Genomic DNA, 26,590 nt, shown 5'->3' with positions numbered 1-26,590 from the left:
GATTGGCAGTCATCTAGTAATGAGAACTTAGCGATGTGTTGACTCAGTTGGCCCTGTACGCATTTCTCAATAAGTTTGGCCAGTAAAGGTATGTTGGTCACTGGTCGATTGTTGTTCGGGTCTGTTGCATCCGCTGTCGGTTTTTTGATGATAGGCACAACCTGACCTGTTTTTAGGCAGTCAGGTAGGGTCCCTTGTGCAAGTGAGGCATTTATTATCTCGGTCCAGATCGGAACTAGGGTGTGGCTGATTTCTCTTACGCACTTTGCCGGTAGAGGGTCTTGATAGTGGTTGTTCGGTCTGATTTCCGTTAGCGTTTTGGCGATCTTTTCCTGGTCATATAATTCAAATGTGTCCCAATTTGCCTTATTTTTTGTTTGGGGACTCTCTATTGACGCGTTGGCCTCATTTATAGGTGAGGTAAGGTCGAGAGGTTAATCGCGGCAGTTGAGAGCTCCGCTTCAAGCAATTTGGTTTTTTCCGTGAAAAATGTAGAGAATTCCTCACAACTTAAGGGAGTTTTTGGATTCTCGTGAACTGTTTTAGCTAGTTTATTCGACTGTTGTTTTAGAATCTCAAAGAGTTTTCGTGGTCTGTTTGTGGCATTGTCCAGTTCAGCTTTTATAAATTATTTTTTGGATTTAATTATCTTCTTGTTATATTGGCTTCTGGTTTTCCTGAGGGCTTTCAGCTCGGGAGAGGAGGGATGTTGCCTCCATTTCCTTTCGACCATTCTCAGTTTACGCCTGTCTTCATTCAGTGACTCACTGAACCAAGGATTTTTAGGCTTCTTTGAGATTCTTTTCAGTGTCTGTGGCATGGTGTCATTGACGATATTTCCTATTGAGGTTATGTAGTGCTCCGTCAACTCACTGACATTCAGTCTGTTGTTTGGTGGCTTCAAGACTTTCTCACATCTTTCAACCAATAGTTCAATATTGGCCTCTTTTGTATCTCGGATCAGTTTTTTTAATTTGCGGGGTTGTATGGTCCTGCCCTTTTTCATTGTAGGTATCGCGAAAGTTATGGCGTGATGGTCGGACCAATCACACGGGTCAATAGCGAGAATTGAAGCCTCTTTATTCCTTGAAATAATCCAGTCTAAGGTCGCTCCTTGTGAGTGAGTGGGATGTGTGCAGGCTTGTGTAAGGTTTAGCTCGATGAGGACATTTTTAAGTGAGTTAACCAGTTTGTCATTGCCGTCATCCCAGTGGAGGTTAAAGTCACCTAGGAATATATTGTTGGCATCCGAGTTAGAGTTGGCTGTTATGATCTCCATTAGTTGCTCTGTGAACTTTGCGTTATCTCCAGGTGGGTGGTAGAACGCATGCATGTTGCATCTTTGATTGTTTGCTGATCTTATATTAAGACCAAGGTATTCACAAGACTCTAGGGCGTCAGATTGGAATTGGCTGACCTCAATCTCTGACCTGTGGATGCAAGCTATACCTCCTCCCACTTTCTTTGGTCGGTCTAACCTGACAATATTATATTGTGGTGGAACTAGGAGATCTATGTTAGGTGAAGATGATTCACTGAGCCAGGTTTCAGTGAGGATGGCCAGGTCGATTTCCTTGTTAATGATGAGAGCAGCTACGTCTGATGCATGTTTCGTTGCCGAACGACAATTTAGTAATAGGCACTTCAGGGGTTCCTGTGAATTAGGGAGGTTTCCATTATCGGATTCGGTTGCCGTTACCTGGATATGTCGTAGGTTGTGGTGGATTGCTTTCCTGTCATTCTTTCTGGACAATCTATTAGAGTCAATAGGTACTAATTTGATGCTCTCCTCTCTTCCACGGACCGGTTGTTCATAAGATCGGAGTAAGGCCAAGGCTTCTTCATTTGATAAGGGATCGGTCCTGTTTGGTCTGTTGGGCCTGAGTACAACATTCTGGATGTGTGAGACTTTAGTGTGTGTACTTATCATCATCTCCCAAATTTTTCCAATTGTCTGTGAGAATTTCATCGAGACTTGCACCAGGTTGCCTACTAGTTTCTGGAGCTCCTTGACTTCTTTCTGAGTTCGGGATGGTATCTTTAGTGCAGTAGCCCTGATTGTCTGTGTTCTGCATTTTGTTTTTCTCCATGATTGATCTGTTCTCATTGCCATAGATCTTTCTTTTTTGTCCTTCCTTTCGTTGGCATTACTGCCTCTATTAGAGGTGTACTCATTGTTCCCTAAGATGTGTGGTGTTGGGGGTGAATATGTGGGTAAGGATCTGTGGGATTCAAGTCTCACATTCACGGGTTGTTGAGGAAGGACGTGGTTATCTACATGGGGGGTTCCCTTGGAGCTGAGGTAGCCTCTTCAAGCGCGGTGACAACTTGTGCTGGCGGCATCTGCTCTTCCCTTAGGGCCAGATTCTTCACTTTGTTTCCGATGTTAGTAGACTTCACAATCCTTTCTATCACAATCTCTGGTATTGCCATTTCAATTTCAGTGACATCTCCGGGGTTGGAGGTTAGATTGTTCTGGCCGACCGTTAGGTTCGAGTTACTAGTGGTAGGGTCGTTGATGTCGGGGGTGACATCTGGTGGGGTCATGTGTTGTTGGTGGCTTGTACCTTCTATGGATTCCTTTAGGGTTTGGAAAGTTATCTCAAATTTCACGAGTTCTCTGTTAGCTGCTTGTATGGATGCATTTGAGTTTGGGAGAGAGAAGGGTGGTCGGGCTTTCTAGTGTGAGGGGAACTTTTCTGAGGTTGTTAGGGACGGAACCTCTATTGTTGAGTGTTGGGAGCCTCAGAGGGTTTGTAAGAATTGTAGGTATGGGGATGTGTGCGTTGGATATGTGTTTTACCGGACCTGGGCCATAAGAGCGTAGTAGAGAGCATAATTCACGGTCCGACAATGGGTTGAGGGCACGACGGGGGCGGTGGGCGTTAGTGCAAACGGGGGTAGTTGGCCATCGCGGGTGTCGTTGGAGGCGAGGGTATGTAGGGAGGGTGCGTCGTTTGTAGGGTAGAGGGATGGATGGAGGTAGACCAGGTCGGGGGAATTGTGCTGTCGGGAAGATGACTAAGAAACGGAGAGCAGCATGTGTGAAAGGGTCACTACTGGCTATAGAAATTCCCATCTGACCACCCTCATGGCGGAATATCATCATGTGGGAATTGTAAGGGAGTTGTACCAGACTTAGACACCATCCAGACCCAACAGTATCGGTGCGGAGGTGAATGTCGCTTATCTTAGCCAAAGTAGTGCTCAAGAAAAGTGCTTATGTAGTGCAGTGCTCAAATAATAATGCTTGAATAAAATTGGCTACCTAGATCTATGGGGTTGGTAAGGAACGTCTAGGTGTCAATATTTTTTGTAGGTCCTGACGAAAGCCGGAGCAATGCTCTTCTCGGCTGAAACATGTTGACCATCTTCACATCGCCATAAAGTTGTCCCATATTTTGATGACTAGGCGGGTTTTTATTTTTTGACACCTAGACGTTCCTTACCAACCCCATAGATCTAGGTAGCCAATTTTATTCAAGCATTATTATTTGAGCACTGCACTACATAAGCACTTTTCTTGAGCACTACTTTGGCTAAGATAAGCGACATTCACCTCCGCACCGATACTGTTGGGTCTGGATGGTGTCTAAGTCTGGTACAACTCCCTTACAATTCCCACATGATGATATTCCGCCATGAGGGTGGTCAGATGGGAATTTCTATAGCCAGTAGTGACCCTTTCACACATGCTGCTCTCCGTTTCTTAGTCATCTTCACGACAGCACACTTCCCCCGACCTGGTCACCTTTTCTTGTTTTTGTAAGCTTAATATTAGGGGCATAAGGTGACAGGTCGATAAACAACCCCTTTTGACCCTCCGTACACCATTTGTTGATTAATGGATGGAGGTAGACTGGGCTGTGAGGAGAGAAGCTCTTTGATTGCGTGGACATCTTTTTTGATTTGTAGAATATCCTCTTTGACTTGCTGGAGGGTGGATAAAGTCTGGTCAGGAGGTGTATTGGGGATGGGGTTTGTGGTGAGAGCCATTGGTGACTCGTTGAGTAGTGCGTTGGAAAGCAGGCAGGGTATCGAGGGGGTGGATATGCTGGCGTTGTTGGATTGTTCTGCAGTGCTAAAGAGTGGGACGGCATTCAAAGTGGGGGCCTTTTTGTGGGCGAGGGGTGTGGGTGAAGTAGGTGAAGTGGGCGGTAGGTGAGAGGCATACGTAGTGACATCAGTGAGAGACGGTGTCGGTGGGTAGAAGAGTGAGTGAAGGCTGAAGACAGTGGGGGAGACAGGGGGGTAGTGAGGGCTGAGAAAAGGAGGTGGGAGAGAGGGGGATGCTAAGGTAAGGGAGGCGGTGTGTTCTGTATCTTTTGTTGGGAGGGTGAAAGTGTCTTGGGTGAGGGTGGGGAGGGAGCTGGGGAGGGAGAGGTGTCCGCCGTGGGGGGGATGGGAGTGGGGGGTGGATAAACTCCAAATGGTGGTGTGTTCAGATGGTGGCTTGTGAGTGAGAGTTATTGTGTCAAGTGTGAGAGACTCGTGGGTGGGAGTGGGGAGTGAGCTGGGGAGGGAGAGGGGTCTGCCGTGGGGGGGAGGGGAAGAGGGGGTGGATAAGCTCCGGGCGATGGTGTGTTCAGATGGTGGCGTGTTGTGAGTAGGTGTTGTTATGTCAGGGGGGAGAGGGGTGGAGGGGGTGTGAGTGGGGGTACGAGGGGGCCTGTTAGACGGGCGGCTAGTATATGAGGTGGGGACATTTGTGACTATTCTTGGGGAGTGTGGGGCGTTAACCGCAGGTGGATCATATACTGGGGTGCTAGGGGTATAGATGTTGTGGGTGGGGGCTGCGACGTCAGGGGTGGTAGTGCTGGTGGAGTTCTGGGTGGGGGTCCGCAGCTTGGAGAGGTGCTCTTTGAACTTGGGGAACAGGTTGTCTAGTAGTTCCAGGTTCTTATCCGTGGATTGAATTAGGACAATCCCGTTATTGTAGATAGTAATGGTGGTCCTGCCAGGGAAGAGGTGGGAAGGTGTGATAGAGAGAGTTAGGCCGTGAGTTGTTTTCCTGGTGGTGGAGACGGTGAGTAGAGATAGGAACACTTTTCTCCATTGAGCTCTGCGTGAGGTGTGGAAGATGATATCAGTATTCAGGGCTCCATTGCCCGGTGAGAAGTAGGTGTCGGCAAAGGGTGTTTCAGGGTGCGATCTCAAGAAGTTATGTTTAAAACGTTTAGTGGCTTTTTTAGTGAGTGTGGGAGGGTAGATAATTCTGAAAGTGTGCGTGCCGTTGAGCTCCATTTTAGAAAGGCTGTGATGTTGGGTGTAGGTGATAGGACGACAATCAAAACTGTCAGCCGCTAGTTACAGTGCAGAGGAGAGACACTTGGGAGTTACCAATGTGTAGGAGGTAGAAGTCAGTGCACTCCAGGAACAACAGTGCGTAGGTGCAGCTTACACAATGTATCCTATATGCGGGGTAGCAGTCAGCTTACACCATGTAGAAAATATGAGAGGTAGACCCGGTTAGGTGGAATCAGATTTACACATCAGAATGTATGAGGTAACAGTGGTGTAGTCGAGGTGTAGAAGGTGGTTGGGTGCAGCTTACATGACTAGACGCAGTGAATGAGGTAGTAATAATAATCAGTGCAACATCGTGAGGTATCATACATCGAAGAACCAGCACATAAATGAGGTAGTGAACAGTGAGTGATAGGGATAAGGGTGAGATAGGTGCAGCTTACCACATATACAGTATGGGGATAGCGCTAAACTATTAATGAATTACTGAGTCCGATATATGTGCAAAACAAGTTACAGCAATAAAAAATACGACAGTAGGATATGAGGTAGCAATCAGTGCACTGTCAGTGAGTAACAGTGAAGATGGGTGTATGTTGCCTAAGGTGTAGGGTAGCAGTGGTAGTATAATACTGCAGTAAAAGGCGGATCCTTAAGCACATCAGGAGCTCTAGGTTACATGAAGTGTAAGATACAATGGTAATAAATACCGCAGTAAAAGACAGACACTTAAAAACACATAGATTTAAAGAAGGGGCTAAGTGGTGACCTTGGTACCGATAGTAAATAATAGTCCAAAGGACTAGTCCATGATGGCCACCAGAGAGAACAAAAGTAGTTTTAAAGATGGCCACCAAGTAGGGAGGATGTAGTCATTAGTCCTCTTTTAGTTGTTGCTGTTTTGATAGCCGGGCAGAGCAGTTTCACATTCAATTCCGGCTGTCTCAGGGTCCTGCATACCAAAGGGAGTCTTATCTCTGATTTGTTATCTGAAGAGGGGCTGCTGAGGGGCCTCGTGTGTTCAGGCGGGGGTAGGGTATTCTCTCTGATGGCTGCTCCAGAACGGACCTCCACCCAACGGATTTAGCAGAACTTCCAATAAATTACAGTGTCTGCTCACTACCCTTGATGTGCAAATGTGAATCCATCCAGGTGGGTTCGCCTTCCTTTGGCTGCAGTCGGGTTCGAGATACCAATCAGTTTCTATCTGGCTCACCAAAATGATGCTTGAACATGAAATACCTTGAAAAAACAAGAACAAGAGGTGTTTGGCAAAACAGGAACAGTTTGGCCAGAGACCAGTTACAGACATGTAGACATGTAGACAGTTACAGACATGTAGAATGCTAGATCTAAACCTAAAGAGATCTTTCAAATCATTAAAAAGCTAACTAACCCAGCCCCAGCAGTGTATGTCGAGAAATCGGTCACCCAGTGTGATGACATCGCCGATTTCTTCTACCAGAAAATAAACAAAATCTATTCAGCTTTTTCTCCTCTAAACGCCGACCCGCCTACCCAACCTAACTACCCCTCCAGCCCGCCGCCTCCCCTTACCCCCCACAAACTAACTCATTTCTCCCCGTTAGATCTCTCCACTTTAGAATCACTGGCCCTCAGTGTTAAATCAGGTTCCCCGTCCGATCCTGCCCCTCCTGACATCTTAATGGCAGCATCCCACACTACCTTGCCCGTCATCAGAGAGGTTCTAAACTCCTCCATCTCCTCCGGCACTGTCCCACCCGAGTGGAAACAGGCCATGGTCAGGTCTCTGATCAAAAAACCCAATTTGGACCCGTCTGATCTGGCGAACTATCGTCCTATTTCTCTTCTCCCATGGCTGAGCAAGGTTTTGGAGAAATATGTGAACCAACAGCTGGTGTCCTATTTAGAGGATCACCATATACTGGATCCCACTCAGACGGGTTTCAGACCCAAGCACGGGACAGAGACCGCCCTTCTCATGGTCGTAGAGGAAGCGAGAAAAATCTTGGATCAGGGAGGATCAGTGGCAGCGATCCTCCTTGATCTAAGCGCGGCTTTCGACACTGTGTGTCATGACACCTTACTAAGCCGCCTGTCTAGTGTGGGGATCATGGATGGAGCCTGGGCCTGGTTTGAGTCCTTTCTGAGGTACAGGTCTTTCAGGGTTTTTGACGGCGACTCAGCTTCCTCCAGTAGACCCCTAAATTGTGGAGTTCCTCAGGGCTCCTCTCTGAGCCCGGCCTTGTTCAACCTATACATGAGGCCACTGGCCAGTGTCGTCCGCCCTTTTGGAGTTAAAATCATCTCATATGCGGACGACACACAACTGGTGGTCTCACTGGCGCAAGAGTCATCCCGAACAGCGCCAGGCGGGCTCAGAGAATGCCTAGAGGAAGTGAGGAGCTGGATGACGGCATCAGCCCTGAAACTGAACGGAAACAAAACCGAGCTAATGCTCCTAGGACCCTCAGAACCGGCACTCCCCCTTCCCCTTTGGCCCCCCAGCCTAGGTCCGCCGCCAACCCCTAAAAACGCAATCAAAAGTCTTGGGGTATGGCTGGACAGCACACTCTCCTTCAATACTCAAGCCACTAAGCTTTCAGCTACTTGCTTTTCCATTCTGAGGGTATTAAACAAAATCTTCCCCATCCTCCCCCTGGAAGCCAAACAGGCAGCCATCCAAGGACTCATCCACTCCCGGCTCGATTTTAACAACGCACTCTACCTGGGTGCACCTGAATATACCCTTCGTAGGCTGCAAACTGTTCAGAACAGCGCTGCTCGCCTTTTACTTAAAATCCCTCACAGACACTCAGTTAGGACCGGCTTAATAAGCCTTCATTGGTTACCGGTCCGACAAAGGGTTCTATTCAAGGCGCTATGTATAGCCCACCAAGCCTTCTGGAACATGGGTCCTATCATCACCCGTAACCTGATCTGTCAGTACATCCCGAAACGGAATCTCCGCTCTAGCCAGACCTTCTTGGCAGTCGTCCCAAGAATAAAGAGATCCAGAACAGGCGGAAGAACGTTCATGTACAACGCAGCGAAGGCTTGGAATGCCCTACCACTGCATCTTAGAGCCATCCAGAACCTTAATACTTTCCGCAAACAACTGAAGACTCATCTCTTCGCATCTGTTTGCTAAACTCCGCTATCTTTCTCTCCTCTCCATGTGCACTGTAGGTCTACGTTTTCCCTAGCGCTTGGACGCCCATGGGCAACAACTGCGCTCTATAAATCCCCAAGTTTACAAGTTTACAAGACAGAAGGTCTGAGGACTGTCTCAACTTACAATCGATCTGACATGTTTTTTCATACAATTTATTGAACGCCATATTAGTTCTGGCGTTTCTTTTTGGGTAAGGCATATGTATCTTTGTCTTTGGAGCCATAAATGAATGTATTCAATGAGGAATCCAGGGGGTCTTGCCCTTGAGTGGACACAGTGCGGCCAGTGGGTAACAGGTTCAGATTTCCAGCATGGGGAGCGCGTGAGCACTGCGTTTACTATGTGTGCTTTGTCCTGATTGGCTATGTGTTCCTAACTTCATGTTGCAACTGACTTTAGAGTGTTTTGGGAATGCTCATCGCCCTTTGGCTATGTGTGCTTCCTGAAGGGGCACATTTACGGCTGACAGTAACTAGTCCATGGAGTGACTAGACTAGACTAGGCACATCTTAACCTCGAACTTCCTGGTTCGTTACAAAGGAGCCTGAGTCACAGCTGCCAAGTTTTCAGATATCGTATGTGTGACATTTATCATCAGCACTACAAGTGAAATACAATTCAATGTATATATATATATTTATATATGGTGGAGGGAGGGCTTGCCTGTTATTCTAGGCAGTGCCTATGCTCAATTTTCCATCCTGCTCATTATTTATATGCAGGGTGTCAGGTGAGAGCAGCCACGAGGGTCTTGGGCAATCGGAGCGTTTATACGCGGCTCCCCCCGTTCTATTCAAGAGTTCGGACTGGAGAAAGGCAGAGAAAATGCCCGCTGCGCTTGCACGTTGCCGGCCCTTCATTGGCATGAAAAGAGGACTGTGTGTCAGGCAGACGCGCATCCTCGCTCCCTTCTCCTGCTCCACCTGTAACAAGACGCGGGTGCCGAGCACCCCGTCAGGAGGCAAAGCGCTCCCCACACACTGGAATCAATTGCGCCTATTGTACGCTGCTTTCCGTCACGCGCGTTGCGCAACAATGTTCAAATGTCTTTAAAATTATCACGATCATACATGCACAATGAGTCAGCAGGGCGGCGTGCGTTGCTCTATTAAAGCAGACAAGCCATCAGTCAGAATAGACCATTAACCTGAATTAAGGCACATTTGAGATGCACTCAACCGGCTGCGAAGCAGCAAAGAAAGCGGCCACGGAACCGCTGCGAGGGGCTCATATAGCACAGCGGCTCTGTGGCTGGGCGCGATATGTGTCATTCATGGGAAACGCAGTACTGTTTAAAATGTTATTGTGATTGGTGCAGTAAAAGTGAGTAAGAAAAGAGAATAATAATCCTGCCTCTGTCTCCTTAATAGATCTGAAAATTCTCGTCAGGAGTGTTTGTAAATGTAAAGTTTGTCATTTAAAACAAACAGAAACATGCCTTTAATACAGTAGATATAAGTAGAAGGTGTGCTGATGGGTGTGAGGGCTGCTCTTTCCTCGAGGATGTGCTTTATTTGGGCCGGTATGCAGATGCCATTTATTGACAGCTGACTGTTGCTTGTTTCCTAAAGTGTCAATAAAGTTATGCGATCGTCTCATTTCTAAGTCCATGGTTCCGGCGTTATCTCATGACGCGTTTCCGGTGTTGTCCTTCCTTTGTGTCCACCGCTAGGGCTCCGTGTCTCCTTTCAGCCGGGTGTCCTCTGGTCAGCCCGTGCCAAGATGGCGGCCGCGCGCCGAGTGCGCCGCCACGGCCCCGCCCCCCGTGCGCGTGACGTCAGCGCGCCGCAGTCTTCCCGTCACCGGTGGAGTCTGTGCGCGGATCCGGTTCGGCTCGAGCTCGATGGGGAAGAAGACGCGCGCGGCGCCGGGGCGGAGGCCCATCCTGCAGCTGTCCCCGCCGGGGCCCCGCGGGGGGGAGCCGGGGGGGGACGAGGAAGGTGAGGGGCCCGGGGGGGCCTGAGGGGGCCCCGGGGGGTCTGAGGACCGGAGGGGGCCCTCCACAGGCGGGGAGAGAGGGGGGTAGAGAAGGCCCTCAACGGGAGAGGGGCCCCGGGGGTGGAGCCGGGGGACGAGGAAGGTGAGGGGGCGAGGGGTCTGAGGACCGGAGGGGGAGAGGGGCCCCTGGGGGGAGGAGGGGCCTGAGGGGACCCGGGGGGAGCCGGGGGGAGCCGGGGGACGAGGAAGGTGAGGGGGAGAGGGGTGGAGGGCCCTTCACGGGGGAGGGGCCTATGGCCCCGGAGTGTGGGAGGGGGAGGGGGGTGGCAGGTAAAGATGAGCCTGGGGGGAGGAGTGAGCGGCAGGGGCCGGGAGAGGGATGGTGGAGCCTGGGGGGGTCTGTGGTGGAGGGGGGTCCAGGTGTTTGGGGGGGGGGTTGGGGTTATCGCAGGCTACCGGACCGCCGTAGCCGCGGGCACCATTAGTCCGAACGCCCTATTACGAGTTGGGCGGCCGGACCGCCACGAATCAGCGATCCCGGGTGGTGGTGCGGCGGTCTTGAGGCCACAATATGCTGCTGCGGCACCGCCACGTTTAATACGAGTTTCTTCTCTGTCGCAGTATTCATGACAGTGCGGAAACACAAGGGGCCTCCGTGTCCGTGCACCCCGGGCCCTGCCTGGCGCGGACGGGTGCAGCCCACCCTGCCGGGCACGGACGGGTGCAGCCCACCCTGCCGGGCGCGGACGGGTGCAGCCCACCCTGCCGGGCGCGGACGGGTGCAGCCCACCCTGCCGGGCGCGGACGGGTGCAGCCCACCCTGCCGGGCGCGGACGGGTGCAGCCCACCCTGCCGGGCGCGGACGGGTGCAGCCCACCCTGCCTGGCACGGACGGGTGCAGCCCACCCTGCCGGGCGCGGACGGGTGCAGCCCACCCTGCCGGGCGCGGACGGGTGCAGCCCACCCTGCCGGGCGCGGACGGGTGCAGCCCACCCTGCCGGGCGCGGACGGGTGCAGCCCACCCTGCCGGGCGCGGACGGGTGCAGCCCACCCTGCCTGGCGCGGACGGGTGCAGCCCACCCTGCCGGGCGCGGACGGGTGCAGCCCACCCTGCCGGGCGCGGACGGGTGCAGCCCACCCTGCCGAGCACGGACGGGTGCAGTCCAGTCCACCCGGCACGGACGGGTGCAGTCCACGCCGTGCAGGATCTGCCTTTGATGCCCCCATTGCGGCGCCTTTTTCATTGGCACCACTGTGGGACCATCAAAGAAGCTCCCACCGGAGACTAGGAAAGTGGCATTCTGGCGAGCAGTGTCGAAACGGCTTTGGTGCCAAAGTCATAAATACGCCCCAAGTCTGCTGGGGCGCCAGTGGGTTATGAAACTGCTGGGTGCGGTGGATGTAACAAAAGGAAATTGCCAATACTGATACTTAGTTGAAGCAAAATAAATTCCATATGTAAAAACACCAGTTCAATACTTGTGTGCTACTAAATAGCTGTTTATTTTGAAAATATTTCATTTGACCATACTTTTGGGTTAGTTATGAAGTTCAAAGGGACAACACAATATATACAGAGAAATAATCAAAAGAAGGACACTAAAGTGAGATAAAACACCTCATACAAACATCATTCATAATATTCAAACATCTCAGTCATACCACTCTCATTCGAACACTCAAACAACGTACCCAACGTCCACTAGGAGAAATGTATAAACCAGTGGGGTGAGTAACAGGTCTGCTGTGTTTCTAAATCGCTATTCATGTAGTATACATCAGTACACTTCGATGCAATGTATTTAGTACTACAATTTACTTTGTCAATACAGTTCAAGTGTACAAAAAAAATCAAGATGCACTAATTACATTTGTCACCAAGACCTAAATAGCAGACCAAGGAAGGCCTACGCGCGCTAACAGGATTCTCATCAGGGCCAGTAAGCTCGTAAAAAAAGTGTCCTTCAGCCAAAGGTAGAGCAATTTCAGTGAATGGAGTTTTAATCACCTATAAGACCAATGGATAAGCGGTTGATAAAGTTGTAGTCAATTTCAATGGTGGAACTTTAGGACGTGACCATGAATCGGGGTTAGTCTCGGTTTCTCAGGAGCTGCCAGAACTTGCAGTGTAGAGTTTTGTAGACTGGCGTCTTCGGAGCGGGCTCTCGATTAAGCCGGTAGAAAAGATACATCCAACGGCCGTTGTAAGTCCTGACCGTAGAAGCGTCTGTAAACAGGAATCAATCCTCGTTTCTGATGCGACGTGGAGGATGGCTCTAGAGGTTGGGGGAGAGGGCAAAGCAGAGTTGGAATAATGTATTTGTGAAGGAATTTAAAATACACAAGTCTAGATTTGCCAACGTTGGTACAGAGGTGTCCTTGAAAGTGATTGATAAATGCAACTGTACAATACTGTTCATCAGAGCTTGTAAATACACAATTTGACGTTTAGGCCCAAAACCCAGAGTTCGAAGAAAGTGATTATTTTGAGTAGTGGGTCGGTTGTGTGTTTCATTGAGGGGAAATAATTTGTGTGGGGTGCCCCCCTCTGACTTTAATTTTATATGAATCAGTCTGGGTCATGGATGAGGGGCACGATGAGCAGGTTACAAAGCCAGCTCTTGGACAAGATGACTATGTCGTGGCCGCTCCAGTCACCATGAAAAGTTTGATAGCTCACCTTAGCCTGACATCCTGGAGTTCTATTCAGCAAATTGGTAGTTAATATGTTTTTTTTGCGAGTCGCTGCCAACTTTCAATCAAGTGGGGGCAAAGGATGAAGGGGAGCGTCTTGCAGAAGTTCTTTGATGTGGTATCTGTTCTGATTCTCCCCCCCCCCCTCTCATCCCATTTAATGGCCTGGAATCCATTGGAAATCTTCCTAGTCAATTTTTGTCCACCTGCACTTTGGACATATCCCTGTTGATTGCTATTTTCTGCCTAGCAGACACAAACATGGTTCTCTTTTGATTGAGTTTTCTCTAGCATAAAGATATTTTGGACCGTACAGTTCTTAGTATGGATTTAGTTGTGCGATGCACTGGTGTTAATTGATTATTCATTTTCTCACTGGCCCGTCTTTGCATGCCTTGGTGAGATCTTTTGAACTGCGTGGAAAGCGAGCAGCACCGTATTGAGATCACTAGAAGGTGTCAGACAAATGAGTTTGTTGCATGTGCAGGGGATTTCTGTGACCTAATATACCACGGACCATTCTTTTTCAAATCAGATGTTATGCCATTGGAAAAGACTGGTTTTGAGTTGAATGGGTCCAGTGGTAACCAATATAACTGTACAATGATGTTAGAGCTGTTTGTATAAATCAGTCGGATAACTTTTTTGTCAAAGAATAGCAGTGTGCTTAAAAAGGGTTCTGAAGGATAGAAAGATCCCAATTGACACTGGTAAATTCTGTGCTGTCAGAATTAGGAAGAACAGACCAAGTTTAGAAAATGTCTCGAAGTTTCAGATGTTATCCTATTAGATTATCTGGATGCTGTGTATTGTATTAAATGGTGGTAGGAAACTAGAAATCTGAATGGAGGGATGGGTGACCTTGGTTCTAAATGCTTGGATGCCAGTCTTCCACAGAAGATCTGCGTAAAGCAAATCAACCTTCTTCTAGGCTACGGATCGCTTACTTCTATTAGCAAGTCTGCTTGCGGTCCAATATTTTTATATATCGACAAATGCTCAAGATCATGTCCCTCTGGTGGTTGCCTTCTAATTCTCTTATGGCGAGCTCCAATGCTTCCTGACACAGTAATGCCAGTAGGTTTCCACTTTTGGCTGCCAGTGCAGAGTGTTGGCTTTGATGCTATGCAGCATCACTAAAGGGAAAAACAATCTTTGGGAAAGCCAGTAAGTAGATCCTGTGGGGGCCAAGAGAGCGATCTTAATCCAGCCTCATTTTGTCTGTAGAAAGAGGTTTGATATTCGCACTAGTTGTATGAATCTCGTTCGATAACTGAAGTTCGTTGTTTTCAGTGGGACGGGCAGACCAGGCCAAGTCCTTCCTGAAGGACGGTGATATATTTCTCTTTTAAAGCTGATGAATGAGTGTTAACTGTTGTTTAAGTGCATGGATATAGGGGGACATGAAGGTGGTTTGCAGAAGACCGATGTTTGCGGTTAATTTTTGAAGGAGTCAACTGAACATGGTGAAAACTTCTTACTTGCATGGACATTTCTGAGGGATGATCCAATTCAATATTACTTTATTTTGGCCAATCTGACAATAAAAGTACATTAAAAAATGCAACACAGGGATGACCCACAAGCATGCATTGTGCGACGAATAGTGTAAAATATATTTTAAATTAATTTACTTCAGAGGGCTTTGTAGCTGTTTGGTCCCCGGAGACAGAAGCACACAAGTTAAAAAGCAACACCGGATGGTTGGTTGGTGCTGGGAGAAGCAGGCGACCGATACAGCGACAGAGCAGGGGAGGCATATTCTGCTGGAGGAGAGGCAGACGGGGGTGAGAGCCGAAAAACACCTGCACTCGTGGGGTGCTTAAACTAGAAGTAAAAGTAGTTCCCGAAAAGTGAGCAGTGGAAGGATCCAAGCCAGTCAAGCCAAAGATTTTTAAAGAGGATATTTTCTGGGTAGAGGCAAACTTAAGGTGGAACCAGATGGACAAAGAAAGTCATTTGAATATGCAACAAGCAACTGTGTGACAACCAAGCCAACCACTAGTAAGCAGTGGGTGGGCTTTAAGCAGGCCATTTCCTTTCCAAACCGACTGCTTATGCTGACTGGCACATCTAAAAAAAGATGTGCTCTGTGCCTGGTGCAAACGGCTTTCGAACAGCATCCACGTTTGAGCAAGTCCCATTATTTAAATCTCTTTGTCGCAGAAAGTCCGCTAGCGCAGATGAATAATTTTCCAGTTGCTGTCAGCAGGTTTGGTAGAACAGTACGCACCTCGCAGTAAAGATTGCAGCCTCCATGGAAGCACTGATAGACTTTACTATTTTAGGTCCCCCATATGCCACGGCCTTTTGATTTTACTAAAGTTATATTAATTTTACACATATGGGCTTTCATCCAGGCCTCTTCATTCATTTGTCTGCTGTTGTCATTCAAATGTCTTCTACCAACTACAGCATGGGGAAGAGGGTCAACCCCTGGGTAACTTTGCTGTGAGTGATTGCATTCTATTCTTTCGCAAGAAGCTGTCCCATTCACCTCTAGGAGCCCCTATTACAATATGGGCTTTTCAGACTGGAAAAATACTTTATATTTTTTTTAGCCAAACAAACTAAACAAAAAAGAAACCACTGGTAACAGCCATTGAAAAGAAGCTGCACTGAACCACTGGTGTGCTTTACCTACGTATACGGCCTGCTATTGCACACTGGTGTTCGCACTCGCTTTATACGTTCCCCTTGGGTCGGCCTTTACCATGAATTCCGGCCTCCCTGCATCCATCCAAAGTCCTTTGTATTGAAATGTATTTTAACTGTCCATGACTTTTTATGGTTTTTAATGAATACATTGTTTTTTAATATGTATGTATAAATAAATGATTTGTAAATTTTGATATATCAAACCTTTGGATACTCGTGTATTATTCAAGTGTTGGCTGACTCAAAGTATGTTTAGTCGTTCTCATTTCTAATCTGTGGTTACATATACATGTCTTTTGCTAAAATTGTACTTAAATATTTGCACGTGAAACATTGGGACATTCGTTTGTTTCTCACCCCATGAGGCCAGAAACCTGTCTGGTTGTGGCTGGCGGGCAGGGACCGGTCAGCCAATACAGTAAGAGTTGTTTGTTTGCCAGGGGGTATATCTACGATGCCCTCTGAGTGCATTTTATAATAATTCCATCACTGGCATCTGTGCGTGTTTATTGTGCTGAAGAGTTTGATACCAAAACCCTTAGCAGTCAGTATAGCCATCATTGAGCTGTGGAGTCGTAATGACAAACTCCCAGCCTATGTACTCAATATGGTTTCACTGCACTTACAAGGTCTGGGAATGGCACGGACACTGTAGGGGCATATTGCTCATGCAGCTATGCCCGCACTGGTGGTAGGGTCATCCTTCCTTGGGGCTCTCATGCCTGCTAAAGGGGTGACTTACCTATGCAACAGGCAGTGGTAGGTAGGCTGTGTGCCGTGTCGACTTATAAGTTTTGCCTGCACCAAAACAGTTTGCAATGGTAGTGTGTGTGTTAGGTGAGAGGTCTCTGAGGGTCACACAATACATGCGGCTGCCCTCAGAGGCCTTCTCTGGTCATAATGCCCTTGGTAGCAGTGGTACTTTTTACAAGGGACTTGTATGAGGGCCAGAGGTGTACCAATTTTGAAAACAAAGGTGCCGTTTTGGGAATGAACACAGGCCCTGGGATCCGGATTGGCCGGGACCCAGGGCAACCCTTCATAGTGCATCAAATCTTGCAAAAAGTGGGGGGGGTTGGGGTGACCTGCAATAGAAATCTACTTGTTTACAGGTGGTTGTTACAGTTTCTGCTTCACTAGCTATCGAAGACACCTTATTGGTATTACAGCTCTCTAGAAGAACACAACATAAGTGTACAACTCTCCATGACACTCCACCCTATGACGTTCTGCTCAGCGCCCTCTCCTTTACCCCTCTGTCAGCCATGCTGAATAGCACTTTTAGGGCTAAAACATATTGGCAAAGCCAGTAGCTTTTGCATAGGCGATGCCTAATGGCTTTGCCAATGCTTGATGTTTTCCTTATTAGTCCAGAAATTTTTTGAATAAGTAGGTTGCTAACAGAAATACGTTTCACATGAGTACTACGCAAAGAGAAATTCTACTAACCGTGATGTCAAGATAAAGTAATGATTTTCAGAATGCTCTTTTTGATAATACTTTTCCTTCTTAGATGATCCCTCTGAATACAGTGGAGGAAAGAGTAATGCCCTTTAATAATACATAAATAATCCTCCGAGGACTGAGCCCTCCGAATAGGAACCCCGACTGCTTTTACAGTACGGTGCTGAGTGTTTGGCCGATGCAAGCAGTTTGTTCATATGTAGTAGTCCCATATGAGCAAAGACTCGTGCGTAGGTGTGGATTCCCGTTACTCAGTTACCTGATCTATGTATTTTCTTTTGTTTTGTCTAGGAGAGCAGGAGTTGGCTGCTGAAGTCCCCGTGGTTGCGGCTGTAACTCTTTCTAAGCCTGTGGTCAATCCAGCAGGTACAGTTGACGATTCTTTGTGTGTGATTTATGGCCTGTTTAACCTTCTTATTTCATTCCTTCTGCTCCCAGTTCAGGTTTATGGAGGATGATTGAGGTGTGTTGGGCACATGGTTATCCGTTAGTGCATCGGTTCGTAACCTGTGGTCTGGCATGTCTGGGGGCCCTCAACACCTACTCATGGGGCCTGCAAATGCATAGAAATAAAAGATTAATAAAACAATGTAAAAGGCAAAATGTGAAACAGAATTATGTGGAAATGTTACGGAATTTTAAATTGGAGGCAAACATTATATTGGTATCCTAACATAATACCCTGAGGAGGATGTATGACGTTTCAACGCATGCTTTTACCACGCATGCTGTTACAACGCAGTTTTTACAACGCAAACCTTTACAACGCATAGCGCTTTGGGGTGCTGGATAGTGAATAGTTTAATTTACTATTCCAACTCCAGTCCCCTTGGACACTAGGGAAGGTGTTGGATAGTAAATTAAATCTATTCCCAATCCTAGAGCACCCCCCCCCCCCAGAGCAATGTGTTGTAATGGTTTTCGTTGTAAAACCTGCATTGTAAAAGCACTGCGTTGTAAAAGTTTCTTTGTAAAGGATGTTTCCCTCCTGATGACAATGGGTGGCCTCGATTGGATTTAGAAAAACGCCAACATTCCATTTAACACTAAAATGTTAGTTTATTTTTTTTGTTTGTCAGTTGAATAAAATATTTAATCATTTCTGCATTGGTGTGAATTCTTGCCTCTGTGTATTGATTAGTGATGTAAACTTGTTGGAGCTTCCCAGATTCCAGTAATGATTCAGGGGATCCCCGGATGCTAATCGTTCATTGGAGGACCTCTGATTCCAGTAATGAATAAGTGGGGGTTCACAGAGGTCAAAAGCTTAAGCACTGGCCTTGTAAGTTGCTACATCTTCTGCAAGTCTATTCATGGCTTACTCATTCTGTAATCCTGTGAGTTAAAAGTGTTTGTGGGTGGCGGGCAGCACTGCGCCATACCAAATGGACACGCACGTTAACCCAATGCACACCCTTGTGGCACGGGACCTGGCTTAGATGTCAACGCACTACAAGGGTTTAGAGCCTGGTACTTGATAGGCATTTCGGCAGCTAGGCGATGTATGGACGGGGGATCACATGCTGATCTTCGAGGACCTTCAAAGCAGGGATTCCTTGCACCGGTCACAATTCTATAGGTAATTACAGTTGCGCCACACTCTTCACATCCACCTTGCGACTGGCACACGCCTTCCTTACCACAGTCTGTCTGAGGCCCAGATAATGTTCGGTGACCTAGGGAGGGGTGGCATCTCCCGCTTCTACCGTACATTGATCAATAATGCCCACACTTCCTTGGACCGACTACGGGCTCAGAGGGAGGGTTGGGTGGGCACCTTAGACGAGGACTGGCGCGACGCCTTTATGGCCCCTTGGACGGCCTCTGCTAGACACTGCTTAGTGCTACTATACTATTTACATGCTGCATATCTCACCCCGATGCGCCTTCGCCGGGCAGGACTTAGCCTAACCTCTGCTTGTGCCAGATGCAGTCTCGACCCGCTGATTTCTTTCATATGGTGTGGGTATGTCCCTGCTGGGAGCAGTTCTGGGGGAAACTGAGGAGGAACTCTAGGTTTTAGGGTGGGAGGTCCACCATGATAATGGTTCATATCTTCCAGGAATCTGACCCCTTCCCATAAGGCTCAACCATGTCTCCATATCACCCTCGTGATATCTCCATTGTAGTCCACCTCTCTGCCGCAGGTTCTGGGACCTTCTTTGATCGATCCATTCCCAGATATCATGTGTAGGAGTGGCCCCCTGTGTGTACGAGCGTTCCCCCAGGAACGGACCAGTGCCTAGTCCTGGTGTAGTGAACTCTGCAAGAGCATCAGATGGAACCCAACCCAGAGAGCCTTCTCCGTGGGGTACCCGCAGGCTGCTCCCCTGTCTTCTTTCTGTCTACCCAGATACACTTCCCACTTCTCTCAACGCCCTCAGTGGTGGCAGGCAATTTGTAAGCCGTGAATTACACCAACAGGCAATATCCTTAATATATATGTGGGCATTTCGTCCTTTGTACTCCATGAGGCTCTAGTGAGGAATGTCTTTCAGCATGTCCATGCAGGCACTCTGCGTGCCTAATCTGTAAATACCGCAGGTATTGACTCACTGTTCGCTCATATTGCGCCTGAAGGTCGGCAAAGGTTACTATCCCCTTGTCATTCCAAATATCTCCTAGCTTGGAGATGCCCCACATCCCATTCTCTGTATCTTTCCACACCTCGCAGAGGCACCAGGGCCTCTGTATCTCATAATTGCATTTCTAATGTCATTTTACCGTGTCATCCCATCCAGTGGGTTATCCTTCTCCACGCCCTGATCACCGTCCGACAGCAGAGCAGTGTGTTTACCCCGTCCATAATAAAGCCCTCTGTGTCGACGGTGGCAGCTTTTACTCTGCAAATGAACCGTGACTGCCACCAGTCGGGTGCCCAGTAATCTAGTTTCAGGTCCGGTAGAGCTTTGCCTCCATTGAAGGTTTTCCTAGTCAGGCTGGAGAGAGCTATATACACTGCACATGTAAAATGTATTTTTTGTTGTACTACATTGATATTAATTTTGCATGTTGGTATTCATTTTTCTTGCAATGTTTGTCCTTTATTTTTCCAATGCAGATGAGCCTGAGATGGTTGCTGAAGTACCACATATTCCTCAAGTCGTCCCTGTAACAAACGTGGCTCCTTTGCCTTCTGTGGTAAAACCCACAGGTACTCATTCAGTGTCAAGTGGCACCCGCTCTTTACCTTTCAGGGAGCCTCATTAGTCTGTTCTGCATTCGTGATCACGTTGGTCATCTGACAATATTCCGCCCTAGCAACGCAAAAGTGATTGTGTGACGAGCCTCCTTGCATGCCCCAATTGTGATTTAGTTAAGAAATGCAAACATGACAGAGGTTGTTTGATGCACTTTCAACTAAAGCTTACAGATTACGAGAAGCTTGGGTGAGTGTCTTCATTGTAGAAATCAGATACACTTGTTTTAAGAAGGCTAGTTCACTGCCCCAGGGATGACTGCAGGTTACTTCTAGTTAAGGGTGTTAAGCTCCTTTTTAGGTCTCGTGGCGTTAACCGCGCGAAAACGCGGTCTCGCCAGAGACCTATTGTTATCGACGCAGCTTTCCAGGAGACAGGACCTGGCCACGCGCATGGCGATCGGAGCGGGCCACACGCTCGCTGTGGCTGTCTCCTGGGAAGCTCCAACACACACGCATGCGCACACACGAGCGCCCATGCACGCACGCATACATACAGACACACACCCCCGCGCGCACACACACGAGTGCACCGAGCTCCCCGTCGCACACATATACACACACACATATACACACACATATACACACACACACATATACACACACACACACATATACACACACACACACATATACATACACATACACATATACATACACACACACATATACATACACACACACACATACACACACACACATATACACACACACATATACATACACACACACACACATATACATACACACACACACACAAGTGCACCAAGACCCCCTCCTACAACTAAGGCCCACTTACCGCCACTCCGGATTTCAGCCGCCACTGCGGGGCTCTCCCTCGGGCATGGGAGCCCCGCGTCACCACAGCTCCTCTCCTGGCTAGCCACTCCATGGGCGCGAGCTTCCAGCACGAAACGGAAGTCTCGCCCCACGGTAGTTTTCGTCACGCGCAGTTCTTCGTTTTTTTTCATCTTGCAATTGTTAGGGCTCGCTGCGATGGCGTCTCGTTTCACTCTCAGGCAAAAAAGAACTGCTTTAAAACTCCTTCAGCCGCTATGGAAAGAGAACAGCACTCGCAGGGGCAGTTTACCGATGTTTTTATTACCAGCGCAACAAACGCGTTTGGAAGATTTCTTCAGTAAGGAAGCTGTATGAGAAAATGATTTCTTCTCTTTAAATAGAGATGTAATCACAACGTTGTTATCGATACTCTGCTTGATGAGTATTCTATGTAAAAGCTTATGGTAGAGGAAGTCAAGTATAGCGGGTGCTAATTTACGGCTTACCATGCATGTACAATTGTGAATACCTACCAGTATCTGAACATAATTGAATATCTTGTAATAAGTTATTATATTGTGTTCCCTGTCTAAGCATTATGCATGTATAATGCCTGATATTATGAAATAACGATTGGAGAATTCTCCGCTGCATGGGCAGAATGGCTGAATGTGCCGATATGCGGCAGAATAAGTCTGGAATATGCAGATACATGGCGGGAATAGTTATAACAAAATTAATTGTACATAAAACATACAATATATGCGGCAGAATAAGTCTGGAATATGCAGATACATGGCGGGAATAGTTATAACAAAATTAATTGTACATAAAACATACAATTATACCATGTCATATGGGAATTGGTTTTGTTACCGAAATGATGTATACATTTGTAATATCAGAGACAAGTACATGAACACCAGTATTATAGCGCTCGCTATACAGCAATATGGGATTGGTCCGTTTTCAGTGTTGTTGTCGATGAGGAATGGCATTTAAAATGGTGCTTCTCAGTGTGGTGTGTAAACACTGAAGGAGTCTTTCGAAACGCGTTTGTTGCGCTGGCAATAAAAACATCTGTAAACTGCCCCCGCGTGTGCTGTTCTTTCCATAGGGCTGAAGAAGTTTTGGAGCTGTGTGTGTGTATGTATGTGTGTGTGTATATACCGTAACGGAGGAGAAAGTGATTTGGTGTTTAGCGCGTTCCCTGTGGCGCGCACGAGGGACCCTTTCGCTTAGAGGTCATGGAAACATGGGAAGTTTTGTGAGGTTACCGAGGAGTCGGATCTTCCATGACCCGCCACTGCATCCCCTGAGGCATAATCAAGCAGCTGATTACAACAGGCGGAGATCGTGCAGAGAAACGCTGCTAACGTACCTGCGCCTTCAGATTTGCTGCTTCAGAGGCTCGTGGCAGAAAGTATGGGACTTCAGCTGCAACATTTAAAAACAATTTGTGATACCCCACTACACTGCACTGAACTTCCAGCACGCTGTATTATGGGACTGGTAGTCCCTGGGATCGATGCGAGCACAGAGTAGTCCAGCGCAGGTGAGCCCACTTGCCACTTGGAAGGAGGAGCCTGCACTTTACAACTTTGGAGTGGGTGTTCGCATTACTCAAACGGACTGTGGCATTTGAGAAAGGCAATCCGCCGAAACCAGTCATGCCTATGTTCCCAATAAATAACTGCTGAAGTCTCGCTGTGTCCCTTGTGGTCTACTCGTAACGGAGGAGAAAGTGATTTGGTGTTTAGCGCGTTCCATGTGGCGCGCACGAGGGACCCTTTCGCTTAGAGGTCATGGAAACATGGGAAGTATTGTGAGGTTACCGAGGAGTCGGATCTTCCATGACCCGCCACTGCATCCCCTGAGGCATAATCAAGCAGCTGATTACAACAGGCGGAGATCGTGCAGAGAAACGCTGCTAACGTTCCTGCGCCTTCAGATTTGCTGCTTCAGAGGCTCGTGGCAGAAAGTATGGGACTTCAGCTGCAACATTTAAAAACAATTTGTGATACCCCACTACACTGAACTTCCAGCACGCTGTATTATGGGACTGGTAGTCCCTGGGATCGATGCGAGCAGAGAGTAGTCCAGCGCAGGTGAGCCCACTTGCCACTTGGAAGGAGGAGCCTGCACTTTACAACTTTGGAGTGGGTGTTCGCATTATTCAAACGGACTGTGGCATTTGAGAAAGGCAATCCGCCGAAACCGGTCATGCCTATGTTCCCAATAAATAACTGCTGAAGTCTCGCTGTGTCCCTTGTGGTCTACTCGTAACGGTGGAGAAAGTGATTTGGTGTTTAGCACGTTCCCTGTGGCGCGCACGAGGGACCCTTTCGCTTAGAGGTCATGGAAACATGGGAAGTTTTGTGAGGTTACCGAGGAGTCGGATCTTCCATGACCCGCCACTGCATCCCCTGAGGCATAATCAAGCAGCTGATTACAACAGGCGGAGATCGTGCAGAGAAACGCTGCTAACGTTCCTGCACCTTCAGATTTGCTGCTTCAGAGGCTCGTGGCAGAAAGTATGGGACTTCAGCTGCAACATTTAAAAACAATTTGTGATACCCCACTACACTGAACTTCCAGCACGCTGTATTATGGGACTGGTAGTCCCTGGGATCGATGCGAGCAGAGAGTAGTCCAGCGCAGGTGAGCCCACTTGCCACTTGGAAGGAGGAGCCTGCACTTTACAACTTTGGAGTGGGTGTTCGCATTACTCAAACGGACTGTGGCATTTGAGAAAGGCAATCCGCCGAAACCGGTCATGCCTATGTTCCCAATAAATAACTGCTGAAGTCTCGCTGTGTCCCTTGTGGTCTACTCGTAACGGTGGAGAAAGTGATTTGGTGTTTAGCGCGTTCCCTGTGGCGCGCACGAGGGACCCTTTCGCTTAGAGGTCATGGAAACATGGGAAGTTTTGTGAGGTTACCGAGGAGTCGGATCTTCCATGACCCGCCACTGCATCCCCTGAGGCATAATCAAGCAGCTGATTACAACAGGCGGAGATCGTGCAGAGAAACGCTGCTAACGTACCTGCGCCTTCAGATTTGCTGCTTCAGAGGCTCGTGGCAGAAAGTATGGGACTTCAGCTGCAACATTTAAAAACAATTTGTGATACCCCACTACACTGCACTGAACTTCCAGCACGCTGTATTATGGGACTGGTAGTCCCTGGGATCGATGCGAGCAGAGAGTAGTCCAGCGCAGGTGAGCCCACTTGCCACTTGGAAGGAGGAGCCTGCACTTTACAACTTTGGAGTGGGTGTTCGCATTACTCAAACGGACTGTGGCATTTGAGAAAGGCAATCCGCCGAAACCGGTCATGCCTATGTTCCCAATAAATAACTGCTGAAGTCTCGCTGTGTCCCTTGTGGTCTACTCGTAACGGTGGAGAAAGTGATTTGGTGTTTAGCGCGTTCCCTGTGGCGCGCACGAGGGACCCTTTCGCTTAGAGGTCATGGAAACATGGGAAGTTTTGTGAGGTTACCGAGGAGTCGGATCTTCCATGACCCGCCACTGCATCCCCTGAGGCATAATCAAGCAGCTGATTACAACAGGCGGAGATCGTGCAGAGAAACGCTGCTAACGTACCTGCGCCTTCAGATTTGCTGCTTCAGAGGCTCGTGGCAGAAAGTATGGGACTTCAGCTGCAACATTTAAAAACAATTTGTGATACCCCACTACACTGCACTGAACTTCCAGCACGCTGTATTATGGGACTGGTAGTCCCTGGGATCGATGCGAGCAGAGAGTAGTCCAGCGCAGGTGAGCCCACTTGCCACTTGGAAGGAGGAGCCTGCACTTTACAACTTTGGAGTGGGTGTTCGCATTACTCAAACGGACTGTGGCATTTGAGAAAGGCAATCCGCCGAAACCGGTCATGCCTATGTTCCCAATAAATAACTGCTGAAGTCTCGCTGTGTACCTTGTGGTCTACTCGTAACGGAGGAGAAAGTGATTTGATATATATATATATATATATATATATATTATACACACACATTATGCACAGTCCAATGAATATGGCACTGGTTATTGCACAAAGCTCAGGTGTATACTTAGATTTCCACCTCACACATAGACCAACCCGCTTCTGTCTTCGGGAATGATCTCCGCCCGCTGCCCCATTACATATACATTCCTGACTGGCTAGTAAGGGGCACCAACACTAGCAGTGAGATAAGGATCTTTAGCTTCTTGACATACACACTACCCAGAGTGTCTAACATTTGACCCCTCCTTTTTACAGAAATGCACACAGATTGAGAAACGGGTGAGACAGAGTGACATTATGCAGTGGCAGCCTCTATGCCATCCCATTTTGATTTCTCATAAAATCACAACAATAAAAAGATTGGCTGCAGATAATGCTACAACTAATACAGTATAGGAAAAGGAAATAGTGATTAATCTACGTTAAGTTCGATCTGCTTATTTAAACTTTAAATGTAAGGTCTAATTTACAAGGAATATATTAAGTTTAAGAGAACTTGGAGGTAGATATATTGCATTACCCTATCAAAAGCATTTTCAACATTTCCAGGCGCATATACCACATGTGGATTATTTTAAGAAAGACAAATATTGTTGTTTACTGCTCCGTCAGTAGGTGCACCCAAACATGAGTCTAGCAAAAACATCAAATCGGTATTTAATCCCTTTCTTTGCCATGGGGCAAACCAGATGAACTCACTTGAACTCCACACTCAATAACCTCTGTTGTACTAAAGGCCAAAGGAGCAAAGGAAATCCTTCACCCATGCCCTGGGGCCAGACACCACTCCACCCACTCCGAGTGCTGAAGAGCCTTCAGATGCTTCTCTGAAAGTTCCCTTGTACTTGTGTACTTATGTTTTAAAACCCAAAACATAGATAGACGGCATTGTCATTTCCATAATACCTTCCAAGGCTGCGATTCCTGGACGCAGTGACCTTTTAGGTTTGTGAAGGGAAGTGGCACTTAAGCACAGGGGTAGGGCTATCTTTTGGCACAGCTGACAACTATTGTCGCTACCCCAAATATGCACACAGTTTTTTAAACTCCCTTCTAACGGCACTCCATAATTATGGCGTGCTTTTGTTGCAATTGGTTTTGCAATATTAAGCAATGCCAATAGCTCAAACTTAATTAACTGCAAGACCGATTGCATTGCAAATGCTTGTTTAGTAAAGCACTCGCAGTCAGAACTAATGCACGTAGAGTACAAGGCGTCTACTTGTGCAGAAGTGTTAAGGACTCCTGCCCTGGTGGACACAGTGGTCGCAATAGATAAATTCTGCCTTGGGTTAGACGGCAGTCACTACCGTGGCTGTAGTCCATTTTGACTTTTTGGTTCTGCTTTCCAATATTTGACCTTTCCCTTGTTCCTTCCGGCACTACCGATCTCGTGGAAGGATGCCTGCTCTCGTTTTATTTTTATTTATTTATTTAAGAGGTTTTA

The 26,590-nt window shown here is 47.8% G+C and overlaps 1 protein-coding gene across 3 annotated transcripts in view; it reads left to right on the top strand.

Annotated features, from left to right (window-relative positions):
• Positions 1-10,186: 10,186 nt before the first annotated feature.
• FNBP4 (formin binding protein 4) overlaps positions 10,187-26,590 on the top strand; it is a 235,524-nt gene continuing 219,120 nt past the window's right edge. Inside the window, exons 1-4 of one of the 3 annotated variants that reach the window (XM_078684506.1) lie at positions 10,209-10,320; positions 10,574-10,591; positions 17,450-17,524; positions 20,220-20,312. In XM_078684506.1, coding sequence (XP_078540632.1) covers positions 10,248-10,320; positions 10,574-10,591; positions 17,450-17,524; positions 20,220-20,312 — 259 coding nt within the window. In that variant the 5' untranslated portion in view covers positions 10,209-10,247. Of the gene's footprint in view, positions 10,345-10,464; positions 10,485-10,573; positions 10,592-17,449; positions 17,525-20,219; positions 20,313-26,590 lie in introns of those variants that run through there. The other 2 variants (XM_078684505.1, XM_078684507.1) reach the window with 2 other exon arrangements.

This window comes from Lissotriton helveticus, chromosome 3_2 (genome assembly GCF_964261635.1).
Source record: "Lissotriton helveticus chromosome 3_2, aLisHel1.1, whole genome shotgun sequence".
Taxonomy (NCBI): domain Eukaryota; kingdom Metazoa; phylum Chordata; class Amphibia; order Caudata; family Salamandridae; genus Lissotriton; species Lissotriton helveticus.
This window is presented reverse-complemented; position numbering and strand designations above follow the sequence as displayed.